Here is a 24,182-nt window from a genome sequence, read left to right as displayed (position 1 = left end):
CAAAACGTTTTGCCGCAACCATGAATTCACTACAGTTAGTGATGCATATAACGCAGAAGATACTGTTGCATAGTCTGAGATTCCATTGCGAACCCAGTAAATATGGGACGTTGGTATAACGTTCCATGTTTACTGATGATTGTACCTAAATGTAAATCCCCATCAGTCCATTACCCAATGCCGGCCCTCACAATGTCATTCCAAAAATATATATTAAGCGATTTGTTTACCTTCATCCAGAAATTGTTTGCCTGGTAGGATGGGGATGGTTTCGTTTAAGTTATATGTTTTTAGAGAGATGTGTTTGCCTTTCCTGTACTTTGCACTCTTATCGTGTTTTCCCCCATTGTTTGTTGCTGTAACGTTCTAACCCCGTGCCCCTCCTGGACATGTGTGGAATAAAAAAAGATTTATAGCTCCATACCTGTCAACCCCTCATCAGTGCCTTAGCTTATTACAGGCCAATTCAGAGCGTATTGGTCACCCCGTGCCCTAATAAATCTCAACGTTCATCCGACAAAGACCCATCACAAGGAGAGAAACACAAACAAATAGACACATTTTTTCGTGTGTGCCCGTATTGAAACGTCTGTACGCCGTAAGGACCTGCAAACTCAATTTCCCTGGACAAGAATGTGGGGTTAAACTGTGCGGGTTGACAGCTATTGTAGTTCATCGGATTCCACCTACAAACAACATATTCCTATTCTACTACCACGCGGCAGCGCTCGGCTATTCATACTCTTTGGTTCTTTCGGTAAAGTCACGTAGGTATCAAATAAAAGTAATTAAATCACGACGGTTTCGATTGCAACACAAGAAATCATCATCAGGTGGGAAAACCACAGCAATTTTTTTTGCTGATGATGCTTGTGTTGAAATCGAAACGTCGTGATTTAATTTGTTTTTATTTTATTCCTACGTGACTTTACCGAAAGAACCAAAGAGAATGGATCCCTGCAGGCACGAAAACTTCAAATCTAGATTCGCTTAGCTATTGCTAGAATTCCGAGAACGGGGGGCACGACGCCGTGACGTCTTCGCCTGCGTGATGACGTCGTGACGTCTTCGCCTGCGTGATGACGTCGTGACGGCTTCGCCTGCGTGATGACGTCGTGACGTCTTCGCCTGCGTGATAACGTCGTGCCGTCTTCACCAGCGTAATGACGTCGTGACGTCTTCGCCTGCGTAATGACGTCGTGACGGCTTCGCCTGCGTGATGACGTCGTGACGTCTTCGCCTGCGTGATAACGTCGTGCCGTCTTCACCTGCGTAATGACGTCGTGACGTCTTCGCCTGCGTAATGACGTCGTGACGTCTCGCTTGCGTGATGACGTAACCAAATCGTGGCTTGTCAAGTTTTGTTGTGGGAACTGCAACATTGTTTGTTTACGCATTCAAGCGCTCGCACGCGAAACAAAACACCGGGCAGAGTTCCCAAACTCTCATTCTCCCGGGAATTTCTCGGCGCCCTGGGCTTTTCTCAAGGCGCGGAAACCAAATGACACCGGCCGTTCCGCCAGCCGCGGCCCCGCGTTCGGCAGCCGGCTCCCTCCTAGGCCTTTAGCCGAGGCCTTGCCCGCCGCCTCGCCCTCGCCTGGATTCCCTGCGGGGATTGGGTGACCCCGGCTCGGTCGAGACCCTCGGGTCCGCAAGGTGCGGGATAGGCATGGCGTGAGGCGGCGGTGAAGGTGGCAAAGGCGGGCGAAGCGAGGCGATGGCTTCTGCTACTGCCTCCTCTTCTGCTGCTGCTGTGTCCGCAGCAGAGGCGGAGCGAGGAGCCGCGGACGGTCTGGACCCCAGGATCAAGGTGCTCGATTTGGGAAAGGGTGGTTCTCACACACGCGCACGTGTTTGTGTGTTTGTATAACATCACTTGCTCCTACAGTCTTAAGTGTATTATAGGGGTGGATCTTTGCGTGTGAGTTTCTGGCATATGTCTATATTCCGATGTGTTGAGATGTAATAGATACGACAGTGTTCTTCACTAATTGTCAGATGGGGGCCACTTTCATTGATAAGACATCAGTGTGAGGTCAAATGTGAAACCGTTGGGGTTTGGCAGCATGATAGGGATTTTTCACTTTTGTATATTGTCGGGGGTGGCACTGCAGGGGCCCGAACTAAAAGGTCATCAGGGGTCGCCGGTGGCCAGCGGGCCTTGCAATGAAGAACGCAGAGATACAACGATTTACGTGACAAGCACCGATCAAATGTCGACAAAACAGTCGTATGAAGAATATACTGGGTGTGCGCCAAGTGTAATGCCGCTTCGTCTTTATTTATGAACTTTTCATCGACCTACATTTTTTTAAAGTCTTAATTTGCGAATGGCATTCTTTCCAGGAGCGTAGTTTACAATAATAATTCCATTTATATAGCGCTTTTCATCAAGGATCTCAAAGCGCTGTACAGGACACAGCAGCAGCAGACACTTAGCATAAAAATAATACTGGTAGGAACCACCTGGTTCCACCAGCCCACAGGGGATTATTGTGTCCGTCCGTCGTGCATCAAAAAATGGGAGGGGTGGGGCTGGGTGGGGAGGGGCTGGGTGGGGAGGGTGGGGCTGGGTGGGAGGGGCTGGGTGGGGAGGGGCTGGTCACCCCGTGGTGCCCTTATAAAACTCAACGTTTAACCTACTCACACCGGCTTGTGCGCGCCCTCACAGTCGGCCATATTTGCGGAATACACCACGCTGCCGTTGACCCTGGCCATTGACCGAGCAACCCAACGTTTCTACCAGCTCCCTCCGCAGGAATGTGTTGTTGCTGAGATGTATCATCCGTCATGGGGCGAAATAGATGAAAATCTGAGGTTAGCCAGGACTGGGATGTACGTTGGATGGAGGCAGAATAGTACCCCCGAACGGGTCCTGTGGTCTCTGATGTCCTCAGGCTTGCGTAAGGCTTGGCGTTATCTTGTTGTAGAATGACTTCTGCCAATCTGCAAGTCTGGACGCGTTCACCAATTACGGATTGAAAAAAATCGTCTTCAGCGTTACAATTTTTTGCAATTTCTATATTGTGTAAGAAATAAAGTGTTTGAAAGAAATGAGGCATTCATTTGAGGTATCCCTGGCGGTAACGCATTCACCGCATGTTGCAGAGGTTCATGGTTCGAGTTCAGCGGCCACCGTGGTTCATACTTGTGGGTGTCTTACCCATAAAATAATAAGTAATATTTAAAACAAACTTTTAAAAAACACGCTTTTATGAAATGTACGGTACTAGTAATGGCAGAACTCCACGACTCCAGGAAGTGGCCGCAAAGCTTGCCATAACGTAAGGGGCTGTGGTGATTTACAGCCAACGTCAGTTGAGCGTGGACAATTAGACCCAAGCCGAAACATAACATATAAAAAAGAATGTTTAAAAAATATTAATATATTTATGATAGAATATAGTATTGTCATCAGTATGACATAAGTATCCCAAATTTGCAGTCGATACCACATTGGGAAGTGGGTTAAAATTGAGTTACAAGATTTGAGGATACAACGACGACAACAACAGTTAATAATAAAATATTTAAAAATACTTTTTTTATGAAATGTACTATCCGAGCTGCCCCTGCCCCCTTCGCCCCTCCCCTCCTTCCACATTCCGCGCCCCTGGGCATGGCTCCCCGAGGCTTGCCGAGACTTAAGGGACCGTGGTGATTTACAGGCAACGTCAGTTGAGCGTGGACAATTCGAGCCGTAAAAAGATTGTTTAAAAAATATATATTTTAATGATATAATATAGTATTGTCATCAGTATGACATAGCTATACGAAGTTTGCAGTCGATACGACTTTGGGAATACGGTTGAAATTGAGTTACAAGATTTAGTTTTTTGAGGATACAACAGACGAAGTGAGTTAAATAAAAGCGTGTAATAATAAAAAGCGTGTAAATACTTAACGCTGTCCGCTTTACAGTGGAGGCTTAAGGTCCCGCGTCATCTTTTGCAAGAGCAGGCCTTCATATGCCAGCGTCAGTGTCCAGATTAAAACGACTACCAGCAAATTACTCAATTGGAATATCATTTTGCGACTGCGAAAAACTTTGCATGATCCTCCTGAAAAGGAGTCTTGAGAATCGGTGAGGCTTTCCTGGATAAACAAACATAATCGTAATAACATACTATACAGTACACGTTATTTTAAGTGTACGTTTAAAAAGGTCCAAATCCCATTCAGACGGGACATTTATTTGGCTAGAGAGACCTGCAAATACAGATTTGATAGTCTGTAAGAGAGGGGAGTTCAGTGAGGCAATGTCTTTCATTGGAGACCTGGGAAAGACATGGCTTGATCAGGTATGGAAGATAATAAAGTAATGCGTGGTAGTATGCGTCGTGCAATTTATGCATTAGGTACCAAAAATAAAAAAAAAGTATGTAAAGTATATTCTTGGTTCTTTCGGTAAAGTCACGTAGAAATAATAAAATAATAAAATTTAAACAATTAAATTCTCACGACGTTTCGATTGCAACACAAGCAATCATCATCAGGTGTGAAAAAAGTTTGATGATTGCTTGTGTTGCAATCGAAACGTGGTGAGAATTTTATTGGTTTATTTTTTATTAGTTTATTGTTGTATTATTATTATTTTATTATTTCCCTTCTACGTGACTTTACCGAAAGAATCAAGAATATGAATCCCTGCAGTCACGAAAGCTTTATATCGAAATATGTACAGTATATTAAACAAATAACTTCAGTTAAAAGATTACATCTATTTAGAGACATTCAGCAGCTTAGAGGCTAATCCCTATGTCTGAGCACTGAACCAGCACAGCTGAAAGACCCTGAGTTCAAATCCGGACAGCTTCTTGCATATAATAACACCCCTGTTCTCGATTGGAGTGAGTTGATGGGCTCATACTCTTTGGTTCTTTCGGTAAAGTCACGTAGGTGAAAAAAGAATCAAATAAAAATAGAAAATAAGAATAAAATAATAGAAATAACTAAATTAAATCACGACGTTTCGATTGCAAAACAAGCAATCATCATCAGGTGTGGAAATCACAGCTTGTGTTGCAATCGAAACGTCGTGATTTAATTTAGTTATTTCTATTTTTTTTATTCACCTACGTGACTTTACCGAAAGAACCAAAGAGTATGGATCCTTGCAGTCACGAAAACTTCAAATCTTTATGTGCTCAGCCTGGTCAGTAGTAGCTAAAGAAACAAAAACACCTTTTTACATTGGGTTTTGTACCTGGATTTTTAATGAAATGAGCTTTGAGAAAAAATTCTAGAACAGATTGTCATTGGGTGAACCACTCTTCCATACAACTAAAGTATCATGTCTTAACGGTTGAGATAGACCCCTGAATCATATCACATAAGGCCTACAACGATTTATTTTCCCACACTCAAGCATGGGGCAATGGCCATCTGAATGTTGACAGTCCTCAACCAGCAGTGAAAATTGTGTACATTGTTATGGTGTGAGCATGTCTCTGCATAGGACATCTGTGTGACTTTAGGATGATTATCCACTGTGATGAGTGAGTAGTAAAGGAGTTTGAGATACGAATGTAACAGTAAAACCTTTGATTGCGAGCATAATTGGTTCCGGAAACGTGTTTGTAATCCAAAGCACTCGTATATCAAAGCACTCGTATATCAGTTGTGATCACGTGACGCTCGGCAGACAAAGCGTATACACGTACTACTCGCATTGCAAGACCTCGCTCGTTTATCAAATTAATATTTACTTAAAAAATTTGCTCGTCTTGCAAAATACTCGCAGACCAAGTTACTCGCAATCCAAGGTTTTACTGTATAACCTCTTGTTGCAACAGCCCTTTCTTGTTCAGCAGTTCTACTGCTGTATCTTTCTACCTGATGACGATTGCTTGTGTTGCGATCAAACATCGTGATTATTTATTTTTCCGACCTACGTGACTTTGCCGAAATAACCTGCAGCCACGAAAACTTCAAATCAATATAGTGCAGTTGGAACACTGGTAGGGAAATAAAATAAACTTGAAATATGTCAAATGTTTAATTGCACGGTCTCGTCACACTGCATTCTATGCTGAAATTCACAGTGTACAGTCCTGGTCAGTCGTTGACAACGACCCTGAAAGACTGAACCACTTCCCTCGTGTGCGTGTGCAAACAAGGGACAGGATGTGAACCAAAGGGAGGAGAGACAATGGTTAGAAAACAAACGCAGTGGGAGGCTGAGGAAGAACAGCAAGATGATTGTGTGTACTTGTGCTATGGCTGCATATGGTTACTCATAGCTTGTACAACTACATGCGCAGTCCATTGCACGGACAGTATTAGCAATTATGGATATTTTACTCTCTTTTTTCGAATCCCACTCGAGGGTCAACTCGGTCCATGCTTCCTCTGAGGTCGATAAAATAAGTAACATTTTCTGGGCAGTCAGTAATGTTTTTCACCGGGAGAGACTGGTCCCTACCATGGGAATTGAAAACTCATTTCTTTAGAACTCCTTTTTATGCTAAATTTGTTCTCCCCCCCCCACACCTCCGATGAGCACGGTTAGCTACATATGGTGCGAAAGAAGTTCTACATACATGCACACGTTATAACTGGCATGGGGCTGCCAATAGAGACGAGCACCATCCAATTTCTTGTTTTAGCAGGGAAACAGACTTTGGTTTGATACAAAACTGGGCTCAAGGAACAGAACAGATAGACTGTTGATTATAAAGACTGCGGGGGCGGTGACTGTGCCCTCACTTTCATTCATGCCGCTTCCCCATCCCACAACACAGTTTCCACTCAAACGTGTGTCTTTTAACCCTCGCTCAGAAAGCCAAGGAGGATATCAATTGGGGGCTCAGTGGCAGACAAGTGCCCATGGGGCAAATACTTGTACAGATTTGCACAAGAGGGGACCCAAAAGCCACACTGTTAATCGCTGCCCTTCTCCCTCTCTTTCTCACGCACCTTTTCCAGGAGGAACTGGAGAAATTAAACCAAGCAAGTGAAGAAATCAATGAGCTGGAAGTAAAACTCACAGTAAGTCAACGTCGTCTGAGTTCAATTCTCAGTCGTGCCCAACAGTGATGGTTGAAATCTGAACCGGTCCTGGTCGCAACCGTTCAAAAATGTGTACTAACCTATGTGGTGTGAGCCCTGGGGAGCCCTTCATCGAGAAAATGATTGACAACAGGTAGCAAATTATTATATTATTTTAGATGCATGCTTGCAGCATGTCTCCCCACAGACGTGTAGAGGCACGCACAATGCTCACTTGGTCCAAGAGTTGAACCGGTTTAACCGTTTTCAGTATTATGATTACCGAGTTGTCTTGTTTTGCATTAGGGACTTGTATTTGTACCACAACGTTTATGAGCGTGTGTTTGCTCAAACGAGCATGCCGCAGTGCCAATTTTATTTGGCGGCCGTGAGCCAGTGGGGGAAATTGCACATAACCATGGTAGGGACCAGGCTGTCCACATGACAAGCACTGTTGGCTGTGTACAAAGTGGTACTCGTTTAATTAATTATAGGGGGTGATGGGCTAAGTTGAACTCACGCGGGGTTGTGAATTCACAAAGTTCCCAAGGTGAGACGATCGTTTAGGCATAACGCCACCTGGTCAATAAAATTACCATTGCAGTTACAGTGAGAAGTTGTAGTTGGTCGTAAATGCAGCAGTTACTGAACCCAATTAAAATGATTCAGCCAAGTTACAGCAGTGAGGTGAGCAATATTGGGCAAGCAAAGACTTAATTATCTGGACCCCTTGGCACTTGGCGGACACCCTAATGATGCTGTTATATTCCGTAATTTTCAGCATCATGTGTGTAAGTTTGCTTGTGTGTATCTCTACATGTGTGTGTGTCTATAGAGTGAGTTCCACTGCACGTGTGTGTGTATTCATTTACATGTGATTGGGTAACTATATGCTTGGGTATATATATATGCACGTGCGAGAATGTGTACTCACCCATGTGTATATGCGTGTCTGTTTAAATATAGACTTAAAGCTTTCGTAACTGCAGGAATTCATATTCTTGGGTCACGTAGATAGGTTAAAAGAAAATAACAAAAAAAGAACCAAAAACTCGGACGTTTCGATCGCAAAACAAGCGGTTGTCTGCAGGAAAAGGAAGACGACCGCTTCTGTTGCGTTCGAAACGACGTAGTTTTTTGTTTGTTATTTTCTTTGTACTTATCTATGTTATGCTATGGGTCTTTTGGTTAAGACACGTAGATAGAAAAATAATAAAAATATCACGACGTTTCGATCACAACACAAGCAATCGTCCTCACGTGAAGAACCTTGTAAACGCCTTATCGTTGCACAACCTTATTACAGACCAATTCAGACCTCGACTTAAAGCTGCCGTGACTGCAGGAATACATATTCTATGGGTCTTTCGGTAAAGCCACATAGATAGAAAAATAATTAACAAAAATATCACGACGTTTCGATCGCAACACAAGCAATCGTCTTCAGGTGAGGCTGATTGTGTTGCGATCGAAACGTCGCGATATTTTTATTATTTTTCTATCTACGTGGCTTTACTGTAAGACCCATAGAACATGTATTCCTGCAGTCACGAAAGCTTTAAGTCAACATCTATCTAGTGACTTTACCGAAAGACCCAAGATAATACGTGTCTGTTTACTTGGGTGTTTGTCTGTGAGTAGGGGGAGGAGATGCGTGTGTCCAGACCTGCATGCGTGTGTTGACGTGTGTGCTCAGTGCACCTTTGTTCTCACAGCTCGGCATGCCAGTGTGTGTACGTTTCAACGTGTGCCCGTGTTCGCCCCCAGGCTACCAGAGCTGAGTACTGCAGGGTTCTGTCTGAATCGGCCAAGAAGCTAAATGTGTGCGCAACGAAGTTGGGCAGCTGTGTGGAGCGGGCACGGCCTTATTATGAAGCCAGACGGCAAGCCAAAGAGGTCAGTATTTTGTCTGCAGGTGTGTATGTAAAGGCGTCTGTGTGTGTTTATTTGAACTGGTCCTCCCCTTGGTCGACTGAGCCTCAAAAGAGTTCCTGGTACGGTTTGTAAACATTGGAACTTGGGAGGCAAATGCGGGCGGGCGTGGTGTTGGCCACCTAGTGTGCCTTGCCAACCTTCACAGGTGCTCGCTAACAGCACTTGCGTCAACAGTCTATTAAGGCTTTACGAGGGATTTTTGTCTTCATTAAGCCTTCAAAGTGCACTTGGCACAGGTGCCGTGGTGACGTCACCGTCACTTAGTGGCAAATGGCGGGTATTGGTATTGTTAAAGCTCCGAGACGTGCCTGGCAGAGGTCGCAATCGGGTACCCGATACCCGTACCCTACCCGATACCTGGCTACCCGTACCCTTACCGACCGGGTACGGGTAGCCGTTTGCGACCCTGGTGCGGCCGGGTACGGGTACGGGTAGGCCGTGAGTCACTGGTGAGTAACCGTTTGTCACTCATTTCCCAACGTCTTGTCTCTTCTCACAATTCAAATTCCTAGAATCAACCCATCCGCGCCTGCTACATGGCTTCATCCCAGAGGTCGCAATCGGGTACCCGATACCCGGCTACCCGTACCCAGCCGGGTATCGGGTACCCGTTTGCGACCCTGGTGCGGCCGGGTACGGGTAAGGAATCAAAACCCGTTTGCGACCTCTGGTGCCTGGTTTGGCTGAGACAGTCCCGGTTTAAGAAAAGTTGTCCTTGTGTCTAAAAGCATTTGCCAAAAATTGGGACATTGTCCCACTTTCTGATTATCTGGCCTCATGCTCGGCTCATGATGCGGGCAAAGGTTTGAAGCTACCTGAGTAGTGGGTGGGGTTGGCAAAGGAGTGAGCTTAGCAATGTAAAAGTGGGTGGGGCTGAAGGAAAGGGGCTGCCATCTCACCATGTGTCCTCCACTACAATCACGCTGACTGGACTTGGATTTCTGGATATTCTTGGCCTCTCCTCGATACATTCAGCCTTAAATGTGTCGTGGGTTGAATAACTAGAAGAGAGCTTCTCTGAGGCAACACAGTTTTTATTTAACAATTAACACAGAGAGGTAACGGCCCCTCACACCCGATAAACTATGGAGGTTACTCTCCAGACTAATACGCCTCTTATTGGCTAATCTACAAGTCCTCCCTGAGTGAAGCTTGAATCTTCACTGGTATATAAGCTGGAGCCGACCCTTGCCAGGGGTACGGCTCTGCCCTTGAGGCTCTTCAGTCTTCAGGAGGCTTCTTGCCTTCAGCTGGACGACGACTGCCGGGACCGTTCAGAGGTCCGGCTTTTATAGAGAGCCGTGGCTCGCTCTGCCCCGGCCACGCCTTCCTTCTCGAACCTTCGAGAAGGATCCGGGGATGATGTCCTCCCCCAGCCCCCCCTCCTGGGGTCTGGGGTCTGCCCCTTTTACATACTGTTACATAGGGTAACCGTTGGGCGCTATGGCCCATCGACTCTCAGCATTTGGGCTCAGCCCCTTTGTTGCCCCTTATTGCCCTGTGGCCGGTATTGCCGGCAACTGCATGGGAACGGCGCATCTTGGCCCAATAACAGCGTTACAAATGCATAGGAGATATGGTGTGCCGATGTCAGTGCTGTGAAGCTAAAGGTTTTCGGGTATAGAGTCGTGCTTACCTTAAAAGGTATTACGTCCTTTAAGGCTAAACTGGAGATCTTAGTTTGTATCCAGACATTGCCGCCACATAGTGCCGATTGGCAGCTGTCTTTGTTGTCTATGGATGTGTGTTTTGGTGTATTTGGGTCAATAGAGTTGACTGCGCGGATTAGATAACCTACACAAGTTATAGATATCAAATTGACCATTAATCGATCCAGCCTGGCAGCAGTTTGTATCCAGACATTGCTGCCACTTAGTGCTGATTGGCAGCTGTTATTATTGTCTATGGATGTGTGTTTTGGTGGTTTTGGTGTATTTGGATTAATAGAAGTGACCACGTGGATTTGAGAACCTATCCAAGTTATAGATATTATATTGACCATTAATAAAGATAATGAGGGCTTTGGCAGTTTACGTGGAAAGAATGATCGCCAATGGTCAAGACTAATGACAGAGTGGCAGCCAAAGGACCAAATATGCCCGAGAATATGTCCACCACGAGATGGAGCAATGAAATGGGCTCATGAGTAAGTACAAGATGGATTGTTTCAATTTAGATTTGAAGTTTTCGTGACTATGGATTGTTTCATCGCAAGACTGTGAACAATTTTTTGGGAAGGCCTTGTTTCAGCAGTGGATTGATCATGGCTAATGATGAGTGTTTAGCATATATGTTTCTTTGTGTATGATTGTATTTGCAAACATGTTTAATGTGTGCGTGTCCACATGTATGCTTGTGTGTGCACGTACCTGTGTGTGTGCACGTGTGTGTCTGTACGTGTGTGTGCGCGCGTGCGTATGTGTGTGTGCGTATGTGTGAGCGTGTTTCAGGCCCAGGCGGAGGCACAGCGCGCTGCACTGCGGTACGAGCGCGCCGTCAGCATGCACGCCGCCGCCAGGGAGATGGTGTGCGTGGCCGAGCAGGGCCTGGCCTGCAGGGGCGGCACCCTCGATCCAGCCTGGCAAGAGATGCTCAATCATGCCACCATAAAGGTATTGTAATATACGTGTGTGTGTGTGTGGAGGGAGCGGTATCGTAGCGGTTAACACACTGCGCCACGAACCTGGCGACCCGAGTTCGATGGCCAATGCTAGTGAAGATTATCTGAACCGGTCTTGGGCCTCGCCTTGGTTGACTGAGCCTCAAATGAGTACCTGGTGTGTGATGTGTAAAGATCAATACTCGGGACACAACAATTGCAGCATGTGTGTATACACACACACACAAACCCTCATCTCTAAGACTGTCCTTGTAATGGGAGATGGGCGATTTCATGAGAAGGGTTCGTCCGAAACTAGGGTAGTGGGATTGCTAATTTAGTACAACTAACCAAGGGATATGAAGATTTAAATAGGCCTGTTGCAGAGACAAACAATAGTACAGGAGTGTCCTGCCAGCCATCAACCACCACAATGGCAAGCTGCGCGATCTAGAAGAGGGGAAAAAAGTGCCAGTGCACAGTGGCATTAACCACATTGGTTTGTGATGACAACTTTTCGATGTTGACCTTGCACAGCACCTACCCCTGTGGTCTATATGCTACATATCTCTAAACACAGAACCTTCGTCTTTGATCATTGTCGCCCCCGCACGTGCGCTGCAGGTGAATGATGCAGAGGCCGACCGCCTGCACAGTGAGAGGGAACACCAAAGCCGGGCGCTCCGCTCCCAGAATGCCGAGCGGCACCTGCAACAGCTGGCATCGTCGCTGCGCCGCGTGGTGATGAAGTCGCGACCGTACTTCACTCTCAAGGCGACGCTGGGAACTCAGCTCGAGGTCTTGAGTGCACTAAATGCCCTCTTCCTCGTCATCCTCGTGTGTTCACCGTCACGGTAGAGGATAGAAGATAGCGGCTTGAACGTTTTGAAATAGGACATGGGAGGAAAGCGTCGATTGTGATGGGTGGGATGCTTTTGAAAAGCAACGAGTAAATAAGCCTGTGGCCTTTTAAGGACACGTGCATTCACAGGATGCTAGGAACCTTAATGAAAGGATATGGTAAGTAACTTGATACTTGAGAATAGAACATTGGCCATGAAGTTTTGTGGGTGTAATCAAGGAGAGGAGGTTGAGGTGGAGGAAGCACCAGTGCAGCGTAAAGGAAGGACATGTAACCAAGACATGCACAGGAGTGGCAGCCGGAGGTCGGCAACCATGCACAATATCTAAAGCCAGGTAGTGATGATGATTATAATGAGACGTAAGAGTGATCTTGGATGTTGGGTGTTGATTGAAACATTAGCATATCTCGCCAAAGTTAAGGAAGCGATAGCAAGGAGTGGTGGCATCAACAATTAATTTCTTGTCGGGGTTGGATTCAACTTGTTATAGTCCTAGTGTCAGTTCAATTACGTGAGTAACATTTTATGGGATGCAATAGAGGTTGACCCATAGAAAGACTTGGCCCCACCATAGGAATGTGGACTTTCCACTGCCACTGGACAAGATCACTCTCCTTGAAATTGAATAAACAGTATAGGATGATTTGTGTGGGGTCAGTGGGCACAGATCATAAGATCACTCCACTTGAAACCCAGCCAAGGCGCAGGTGGCTGCCGAGAGTCAAGCTCAGCATCTCAGTTGTGCCGGCTCAGGGTTCTGTCACTGCCAATGTGAATTTGACGAGAGGGATGTAGTCCCAGTCCTTGAATTCGTTATCTCAGAGGTGCTGCTTCATGCCTCTCACGGGGCCATGAGTAGCCCTTTTCGGTACAAGAGCTCTGCAATAAGTCTTCCGAAACAGTCACCCTGAGCCCACTGAACCACCCATCCACATTGTGTACGGTGCAGTTCGCATTTGTGTTAAACGATCCACCCTGTTGTACATTGCAGGAGAACAAATCCAACGTGACGTCGCTGGAAAAGAAGGCCCGCGATGCCAAAGCTCGCTATGCAGCCGCCCTGCGGAGCCTTGAGAAGATCAGTGAGGAGATGCACAAAGAACGGCAGCTTCGGCCCCAGCAGCAGCAGAAGCAGCCGTCCCCGCAGCCCGGCCAGCTGCCGACCCAGCAACAGGAACCTGATCAAGAGAACCAGCAAATCAATCAACAACACAGGCATCAAGAGCTGCCAAATGACCTTCAGCGAGACTGGGGGCAAAGCGCCAAACAGAACAACGACCGACAGCAGGGAAACGGTCAAAGCCAACAGGAGTCGATCGATAATCGGCAGCAGACATCCGTGCAAAAGCAAATTCACAGAGGAGAGTGTGCACCACAAACACAGAGCCGGCAGCAAACCCAGTCATGGAAATCCAGCAATAAGGAAGCAGGAAGTCCTGGCGATGGAACTGCATCCCCGGAGTGGGATTCCCATGATCCCCTGGGTGTTGCTCCGCTCTCCGCCGTTCCCACCATCAAGCTGAGCCGCGCGGAGACAGGCGCCACCTCGGAGTCTGGTTCGGATGAGGATTTCATCGAGGCGGTGCAAGTGAACGTGCCGACGCTCACCTGCGTTCCAGAGCTCGATGCCGTGGGCGAATTTTACCTGCCGGAAGACGAGGTGGAGGAGGAGGAGGAGAAGAACGTTGTGCAGTGGGATGGTCTGCCACCACGGCAGGGCAGGAAGCAGCCAGAGCGAAGTGTACGCGATGTCTTGGGGGCGGAGGGCCAGGCCATGCCCCCGCTATTCCGGGACGGATCGGAAGGTGGCACTACCCACTCCCTAGCGGCGCTCAACGCCCTCCGCTCCGACGCTGACCTGGAATTCGCGCTGAGCTTCCATGCCGCGGAATCGGAGCTGGCGCTGCCACCGGACACGTGGCCCGAGCCAGACGGCGACTCGCTGTCGCTGGGAAGCCTGCGCAGCTTCGCATCCGACCTGCAGAAGTGCGACTCGGTGGATCACCTGGCCGGGCTGGCCGACACCCTGAGTCTGTGTGGGAGCGACGGAGGAGCCGGGCCGAGGGCAGGAGGTGAGGGGCGAAGAGGGACAGGGACGGCGGTGTCGACAGAGGCACAGGCGGCCGCGGCCGCAGGGGGCTCGGCACTCTGGGTGCGAGGGAGCAGTAAGCAGCACCAGCGCAGCATCAGCATGTGACTGCGGTGGTCGGTGTTTCGACAGTACATGCAATTGACCCTGGAGGGTGAGCGTGTGAGTAAGTAAGGGGGGTTACCTATCAAGACAACAAGTGTCTCCGTGTTCAAATGAGTGTGGCGTGGCACTCCTCCATTGGCTCTTCATTGCTGATTGTGGAAATGCTGCATTCCTTTGTCAGCCCAGTCTCTGCTGATGACTTCCCACACACAAGTGCTCAGCTAATTGACCCAGGAGCCATGGTAAGGGCAGTGTGCTCAGTTGGCCCTGGGCAGCTAGAATTTGAATTTTACAACATTTTCATTGATAAATTGAATGCTCTGGAACAAGCACAACCAGGCTGGATATGTAGAGAGATTATTATTGAATTAAAATACCAAATTAATGAGCAATGCGGCAGTGCTTATCTCCTTTGTTGGCGCCCCCTGAGTCAGGGGTGGAAACTTTACTTTTTTGCCGCAGGATTTAATCTCGGGCTGTCCACAAAGCGCCCACCCACCTCAATCAACCCTGATAGGATGAAGGACTTTCTAAAAGAGAAAAGTCTCTAGCCCTTGAACTGGCTGCCTGCCTGCCCCTCTTGAAATTTAAGCTTGAGTGGAAGAAGGGGAGAAGGAAGGTAGAGGTCGGAGTCAGCAGTGGAGATGACTTGGGGAGGGGCGGGAGGGCGTTCCACACAATGCGGACAACAGAATAGTCACTTTCTGTGCAGCACTAATCATCTGCCCGCTCGTTTGAACACTGAGACACGTGTATTGAACGCATGTGGGACGACGGCCTGATTTGCAAAATCACAATGTGTGTGTGTCTACGTGGAAACGAGCCCTTTTTGAGTTGTCCTCTGCTTTACTTAACGCTGACCCCCTATATCACGTGCACTCCAATAACACTACTGATAAGCGTTTAATGCTCTGTGCGCAACCAACATTGTAACGCTATTCGTATCGCCTGCTTGACGGCTAGGGACGAATAGCAAATCGTACTATTTAAATAACGGGTCACTGCTGTCATCCATCAAGTATCGGATGTCTGAAAGAGTTATTATTTGGATTTTGCTGGTGTGCAATGCCACTTCTAGGTGTCTGGGGGTATGTGGGGTAAATGTCTGTGTCCGCGTATGCATGAAAACATATTGTACAGCACTGGAATTTGATATGCAGCAAGCTTGGCAGCTTGAATGTTAAATATAACTTATTTTTTGTAAGCTATTTTTTTATATTATATCAAACGCATAGAGAACAAAATAATTTAGGCTTAATTTAATAACCTACTAAGTGGCGTTTAGTTGTGCATTTTACATATTCAACTTAGCACCTGTGAATATATTCGAAAATCTATCGAGTTGACTAAGATGGCGCAGAATACTCGGTGGTTGTCATACAGCAACTGAGGTGGCACTACTGGAATCCAGAGTTTGTGTGTCTCACCTGTGATTGAAATGGGCATTCTCAGTTCTAGAGAGGTGATGAGGCTCAATCTGACCAACAAATACTGCATAAAAATAAAACTCAATAAGTGCGGTCTATGGTCAATTCTTCAGCCAAGCTCCGATTAAAATCTAAGCACTCTTTGTAAAACGTGTAAAGGAGGAGAAATCTCGCTTTGAGTGGCAGAGGCTGATTGAAGTAGTTCAGTTATATCTCTCCGAGGGCTGTTCTGGGATGTGATCTTCTGCCGGCTATTTGAATTTCAGAAGAATGCTTATTTTGTCTCGTGTCATTACCGTACTGTGATACGTAGTCATAGAAAATACATTGTTTTGTAAGTGGAGCGAGTTGTACATAGAACATGATCAGTCTTAACTGAAGGTCCACTCTACTATGCGTTTCACATGAGAGCCATCGCCACCCGTGTTGAGAGTGAACTTTGCCTGGATACATTGCCTTAACCAGAGTGTATGGCGCTGTGTGTGTACGTTGGTTGGTCGGTCTCTCGTGTGGGTATGAACAACACCAGCGTTGCTAGAGCCAACTGATATTGAGTAGCAGAAAATGTATCGCATAACTTTCACTGATGCTGCCCCCCCCCCTCCCTATGACTAGCACACTGGACTTGCAATCCAGAGGTTACCTATTCGATCTCACACAGCTGTTAAACAGAGGGCAGGTTTCTTAAACCGCCCTCCCCCCCCAGGCTCTGTCCACCCAGCAGTATAAATGGGCGCACCACAGTTGATCGGCAGGTCATGTGTGGTGGGTAAAGCGTGGGTATCCCCACCTCTTCCAAGACGTGTGGTCAGTATGGAAGAGTAGGATAAAATACCGTACAAGGGGACTAATAGAGCTGCTCCCCTTAGAGGAGTCGCTTCTACCGACAGTGGTGTGAGCACGATATTGCAACAACAACAAAGATATAATTGAATGCTCGAAATCAAAATAGGTGTTTAAAGGTCAAAGTGTCTCTAGCTCAAACTAACGTGACGTGACACTCGTCTCTATCGTATGTATGTTGAACTTATTTTGCACCGTATGTAGCCAAGCGTGCTGTTGGTGGCCCTCAGCCAGCAATGGAAATCCGACATTGTTAGCCTGCCACAAATTGGTACACACAGACAGACGATGGGCTGAGTTGAACTGCTCTCTGACCATACTCTTTGTTTTTTGCGGTAAAGTCACGTAGGCTAAAAAATTAAATAATGTAAAATGAAAACAACTCAATTAAATCACGACGTTTCGGGCACAACACAAGCTGTCCGTCTTCAGGTGGGGACAAAACACAGCGAAAGAAGAATCGCTTAAGTATGCCGTGTTGCGCCCCAAACGTCGTGATTTAATGTAGTTTTCATATTTATTTTATTTTTTACCTACGTGACTTTACCGAAAAAACCAAAGAGTATGGATCCTTTCAGTCACGAAAACATGAAATCTAGAACTGCTCCCTGACCGTTTGTTGAAATGAAAACCTTCCAACAGCTCTAGACACGGTGGTGCCTGGGTTTGTTACTAAAAAAATAGCTGCGATTTAACACAAGGGTGGTTTAAATATATATTTATTTTTTTGCTTGTGTTGAATGTAGTGTATTGTGAGTTCAAGTAGCTGTGCGCACTTTTACACGATAGGTAATACGTGGTTTGTGCTTTATGTTCTGGACAGAAAAATGTAGAAAGTTTAACTTAAATATAATTGTATTTTTTATGTGGCTGTCAAAACCTGGCATGACCGAACTACTGATTCATTAATCTTACGCCTTACGCACTGTGCACTCTTGGGTAATCATGCATTGCTGTAATCAGATTCGTTTTGCTCAGCTGGAACTGATTACTTATGAGGATGACTCTCAATTACAAATAATTGAAAGGTAGTTAAAACTAATTGACATGGGGAAATGATTGTGTCAGCAGCTTGGGTTAATAAAATCCATAAATGACGATAAAGCCCCACCATCGTAACAGGGCTAAGCTGTAAAACTACGAGTTTCAAATAACACACGCACAGACACGTGTACTCGGCACACGAGTGCGTTAAGCAAAAATCAGTCGGCATTTCCTGCAGTAGTGCATTGTGGTCCTCTTGTCCTAGGTCACTGTCAAAATAAATGTGAGTACACGTGACCGGACTGACTTAATTTATTCATTATTATTTTTGTTACGCGCACAAAATGAGCCTGAAAGTCTGAAAGTATGTATAATGTATGTTGAACTTCGTTTGCATCGTACTTATAGCCAACCGTGCTTAATCGGAGGTGCGAAAATACACTCCGTGGTCACATCTAACCGTGGAAGTGGAGACGTACATGGGTTTCCGCAGGCAGACTTCGCAGCAGAGAGCATTTGTGACGACTGTACCGATGAGTCCGAAAATGACAAAACCGGTCCACAGTTTGTCTATCGCTGCGTCGGTGCTGCCTGTCATTCGGTCACATTTGCTCAAATGTATTCGGTTGGTGACCTCTTAAGACAAGAGCCACAGTGCAGTTCTGCAGGAACTGTCGGTGGCTTTCTTGCATACGCTCAGAGGCATGGCGCTGTTTGCAGGTGGTGCCGTGTTCTTTTAAACTTTAGCTGATGCAAGGACGGCAGTGGTCGGGTGAAGACGGAATCCACCACAGGCTGAAATCTAATTAGAGTGCTGTTGGGTTGACATTAACGACAACATATTAGAATTGAACAAGTTAATTATTATTATTATTATGTTCATTTGAAAATGCTAAATATGAGATTATTGTTACATTGCTTCTAAAACATGGAGCAATCAGTCGACAGACTGATTATATTGCATCAGCCCCAATTCTGACCAATATACATCCGGTTAATATATATACTGCGGAAATCAAAACACATTGTACAACGTGAATCAATCACTGTCGCTGCACTAATAATATAAAATGTGTGTGTGGGGGCTACGGCGGCAAATAAATACTAACGGACTACGTAATCAACCGTGACGCTTATGCACTGTGTCAGCAAAGGTATCACCTTCTCAAGTGACAGCATTAAACATTTATATAGACTGCATTGACGCGGCAGTCAAAAGCGATGCCGTGTATGACCATAGTGCTCAACGCTAGCGCACACTTTTTAAAGGCCCTCGCACACCATACAGGTGTTCTTCTATAGGCGTAGCCACTGCCAGTGACTTCGTGTATGCCCCGTAGCACACGTGGTGCCGTATAGCCGGTGATCTTTTAAAGCAGATAAAAATGGAACCGTTACATTTGTTGTGAACATCAACTCATTTGACGTCGGTCTTTTGCTGCTCTTAGCAATTGTTGGATGGTGGTTTTCTCATGGAAATCCTACATTGCCATGAAATGTGGCCGGTCCCTGCATTGATATGATCACTCTTGATTTATGCTACTGTTGTAGGTACACGTACAGTAATTTGTCAGTCCACTGCTGGATGAAGGCCTCCCCACACTGCAAGCTATGAGGGGGGGGCATTATATTTCACGTTACGTCTACTACCACCACGCTGGTCCATGTATGTTGACGGAAATGGGGAGCATAGATGAGGGAACATAGACGTGCAGTACAACATTGCATTCTGTTGCGCCACATTCTACTGACCACCATGTAGCACAGCTCCGCATCCGCCAATGACAGCCTGGCAAGCGTGGGTGGTTGTCTATCCGAGTATTATCTCGGATCAAACCCTGCTTAGCTTCTGAGATGTGACAAAATTGGGTGCATTTTCGTCACATGCTTTTCGGGTCGATGGACTTGCCGGCATTGCACCACGTTGAATGGGCAAGCAGTCAGCCACACTAACGACTGTGAGCCCGTGCAGCGCTCGGTTGAAAGTTTGTTTCGAGTCGTGCTAAGCCTGGAACTTTAAATGTGTAAATTGTTCACATTTATTTGCACCAATGTTGGACGAGTGTCCACAAACACTTAATGTTTAAAATAAGACTACTGAAGCTGGTGTCTGCTGCTGGGCTACGGCGATAAAGTGTGATTGCACGTGCGCTTGATGTACAATGACATGCGTGTACGTGTGTATGATCATACGTAAAGTGAATGTATGCAAACGTGTTGTGCGTCTACGTGTAGTGAGTTTACCCGAAATGTATGGCAAAGTACATCATGCGTATGCACAATAGAACAATAAAGAATGTTGTTGCATTTTTTATTCCTGCATTTTGTTCCATTCATTTCAATGCACAGCGTCATGCAATTTGCAGTATACTTCTTATTGATGAGAGGATCAGTCCGCCGGTAAATCATCCCGTGTTCAACTGCAGGCAACCGCAAAGGTATCTAGAGTTATTTTCACAGATGAGATTCTGCCAATTGCGTCCCCCATATCAACCCACCTGGGTAAGTAGAATTTCACTATACCCACTATATGCAGTGCATCTATTTTAAGTCTTATGTACTTGACAGGGGTGGAGCTGTAGCCCAGTGGTTAGCGCCGCTGGCTTTTGAACCGAGCAACCGGAGTGTTTTATGCCCGGCTATCGGAATCAGAATATGTATTTATACTGGAGGAATCCGATGAGCGACAAAGATGTCCAGTATCATCGACCTGGATAACCCTCTTTGCCAACCTGCACTGACCAATCCGGTGAAGTATGGTTAAACAGCCCCACGAATGTTATGGTTTGGAGAAGCCTTCGTCCTGCAGTGGATCTACACAGAGCTGTTAATCATTAATTTTACGAACATATTCTTGGTGCTCGTTTCGTTTGGCACTAAGCCGGTGATAATTCCATATTTCTGTGTTGGGAGTCCAGCCAATACGATTTGACAACCATGGTAACATTCAAAGGTGGCACTTCTTATCTTTCTTGTCACCCTGGATAAAATGTGACAAGAAGACACCGCACATTGTATTGGCGTGGCACCCAGAGGTCAGCATTCAAGGGGATTATGACTAACTCGCCTGGTATAAAGGAGGTCGTGGGTTCGATTCCGACCCTGGCGCCTGCTGTATATTTGGAGTTTGCATGTTCGCTCTCCCTGTGGCCGTGTGGACTTTTCTCCGGGTCCTCCGGTTTTTCCCTCCATTTAGAATCAACATCAGGCGTTTATAATATTTGGCCACTGCTATCAATGTCCACATGATAAGCCGCTTAGTTGAGCTATCATTTGTGGCCAGGTCGCTTCTGAAAAAGAGCTACTTAGCTCGGTCGGCCCTACCTGGTAAACATCAAATATAGTTTAGTTTCGAGTAGACCTTGTCGCTGGGGGACCAATGAGCAGGATGACTTCTCAACGCGAGATCCTTTTTCCTCCCTGAAGGGTGGCAGGAATTGTGGCGCAACATCGCCGCACACGAGGAGCTCGTTACCGACTTGTATGTAGTGACATAGAATCGGTCACGTCGCAGCATAGCGCTGGCTGCTGGCGGGGAAGGGGATCTGCAGCTACAGCAGCCCTCACTGACAGCAGGCCAGGTAATAGACCAGGGAGGGATCTACGGGAAGGGGCACACCGAGAACCCACTAGTAGGTTCCAGAAGGGGGCGTGGCTGGGGGCGGAGCCAGGCCACGCTGACAGTAAAAGAAGGGCCCCGGGAGGGGACCTCGAGGCTATCGTGTGCAGTGGGATCCCGTCGTGCTGCTGGAGTCTTCGCCGCTGTCTCCGTCTTCACCATCTCGGTGTCGCCAGTCAGGCAGTCTACCAGCTGCCTTGACTGGGAACCGTAGTTCAAATAGTGACGAGTTACCAAGTGTTAACTGTCAGGCCGCCGTGTTAATAAACAGAGTGCCTCCTACTCTTAGTGTCTCCAAGTCAGTCACTACACATACAATAACTCTCGGGGGTTCAACTCCTATTTAAGACACCGTGGTCAGCCCTAAATCATTGCAGAACAGCGCACGGAAGATGCGGTCACCTACATTGATGATGGAAAATGAAGAAGAGTCCGCAATGTGACTGCTGCGATCCAAAGAGCCAGAACATGGATGAGGTGATCCAGCACTGCCCCCCGCACCGCCGATTCACAGAGCTTTCTCACGTGATCCCACACTGCCCCCCACACCGATTCGCAGAGCATGGAACACGAGATCGATCACTGCCGCCTGCATCGCCGAATTGGCGGCAATTTCACAGACACCCACCAAGCTTCCACAGAGGCAACCGGATGGCTAAATCACCTCCATAACCACAACAGATAACCTTTGTCGCGGATATGGAAGAAGAGGACACGTTTCGTCTCGCTCAATCCTCCGTGACCTTCAGTCCATCCCGAGTCACTCCCGCCGGCCCCCTGCAGCGAGAGCGGCCGGTGCGTCGTCATGTTTTGTTGTCGGCGGGCGGTGGCAAAATACAACGCCACTGAATAACGAATGCGTCGGTAAAATATTCACGAGCTCCGAGTCGGAATTCAACACTCGGCAGCGGGCAGCGTGACGCGAGTGGCGCATATCCACTTTCGTTGCATGCGACGGTAAGGCTCCTTTTGTGCGAGGCTGGTTGCGACGCTGCGCTTCCATTTGGGAGATGTGACCTGGGAGACAGGAACATGTTTGGCCGCAGCTGTGCCAAAGTTGCGACGTTTTGGTGGAGACCTGGGGCCGCTCTACCAGCAGGTATGTGGACACGCGGTGGCGGTGGCCGGGGCTGCGATTGTGTTTCGGCGAACGGTGGCAATAGAGAGGGCTCGTGTGCCGTGCCGCAATAAGCGGTGACCGTGCCACGTGGCAGTGGTTCTCAATCCACGTTTTGGCGACTGCTACCCCTTGGTTGAATTTAGTTTCAACCGAGTACGCCCACTTGTTCTGAGCCAAACATGGTTCTGAGAAAGAAAGAAATGTATGAATGAATGAACATCAATATTTTAACCGATTCGTCCATTTTGTGTAGGTATATCCTAACTCGCTCGTAACTGCAAGCGAATAAAGTAAATTAATAAGCACTCTGCTTGCGTGATGTAATTTGTTCGCGCTCGCGGCTTCCTCTTGGAAACCCCGTTGTTTACGATCAATGAGTTTACAAAGGTATTTTTTTTATCGTTTTAGGTTATCATATGGCCATATGGGATTTAAATGTTATCGTAGTTATTTTATATTGGCAGATTCATACATGATTTTTCACCAATGACTCACGTATGATGTAATTTCACGCAATTTATCAATCACCTCGCGTACCCCGTTGGTACATTGCCACGTGCCCCCAGGGGGTCCGCGTACCCCCCCCCCCCCCCGGTTGAGAACCACGTATGGGACTGCACCAGCCTGCCGACCGAGTCGCCCTTTGAAGATGAGCAGTGAACTCGTGAGACACCGAGAAGTACAAACAAGACCAGGTGGTTTCCTTATTAAAATATGTTCCGCTGGAAAATATTGCTCGGAGGGCACGTTGGTCGTGAGCCTGAAAGGTTGCCTTATATTGTGTTTGGTGATTGCAGCCTGCCATTTACGGTTTGTTTGTTTGTTATATTAAATATTCACTCGCACTGATGTGTAAAATGCTGTGTTGCGTAACAAAGCGTGTTTTTGTTAGGACATACGGAATTCAAATAATTACTGCATTGTATATATTTGTGCGTGGAAGTGGTGGAATGTGCTATCCAAGCCATTACAAATAATGGCGGGGGGGGGGGGGGGCGGCAGCGGTTTATTGAATGAGACGAGGATTGTGCATCGGATGAGGCACGGGTTCTGTGTTGGACGAGTACGGGAATCATTGCCGACTCAAGTTTGAGTCCCGGCCAGATGTTGGAGGGATTGTAAGCTGCTGCAGGGCTGCATTGTGGGCAACAGCCTCCTGTGCAACAAAACCAATTGTTGCATTAGACTCGCCACGGTGGCTCGGAGATGTTATCTTCATCTCCTGGTATGCAGGAGGCCGTGGGTTCGATCCCGAATCTGACGCCTGCTGCTGTATATTTGGAGTTTGCGGTGTCTCTCCGTGGTCGCGTGGATGTTTTTTTTCTGGGTCCTCCGGTTTTCCCCTCCACATTTAGAAACACGCGTTCAGAGTATTTGGCTGCTATAAATTTCCACGTGACAAGCCACTTCGTTGGAGCTATAAGTTGTGGCCAGGTCACTTCTGAAAAAAGAGCCATATAGCTCAGAGGGCCTCACCTCGTACAATAAAATACCTGTAGTTTTAGTTTACTCCTGCACGTGTCCCCACATCTATGCTGCCAGCTTTCACCGACCCGTTCTGACCAGCGTGGTGAAGTATTGCAAAATAACATCCACGACCTGCACAGC

General features: G+C 47.0%; 1 protein-coding gene across 1 annotated transcript; it reads left to right on the top strand.

Moving 5' to 3' along the window:
- The first annotated feature begins 1,338 nt into the window (after positions 1 to 1,338).
- SH3BP5L (SH3 binding domain protein 5 like) lies at positions 1,339 to 20,149 on the top strand. Its single transcript, XM_061561557.1, has 6 exons — positions 1,339 to 1,810; positions 6,928 to 6,990; positions 8,758 to 8,886; positions 11,376 to 11,537; positions 12,149 to 12,322; positions 13,379 to 20,149. Exons 1-6 carry the CDS (start codon positions 1,718 to 1,720, stop codon positions 14,582 to 14,584), a joined length of 1,827 nt encoding a protein of 608 aa, XP_061417541.1. The 5' UTR covers positions 1,339 to 1,717; the 3' UTR covers positions 14,585 to 20,149.
- The last annotated feature ends 4,033 nt before the right edge of the window (positions 20,150 to 24,182 follow it).

Source organism: Lethenteron reissneri, chromosome 27 (genome assembly GCF_015708825.2).
Source record: "Lethenteron reissneri isolate LAM-NWPU_2019-01 chromosome 27, ASM1570882v1, whole genome shotgun sequence".
NCBI classification, from domain to species: domain Eukaryota; kingdom Metazoa; phylum Chordata; class Hyperoartia; order Petromyzontiformes; family Petromyzontidae; genus Lethenteron; species Lethenteron reissneri.
The sequence above is the reverse complement of the archived record's forward strand: the minus strand, read 5'-3'. Positions and strand labels throughout refer to the sequence as shown.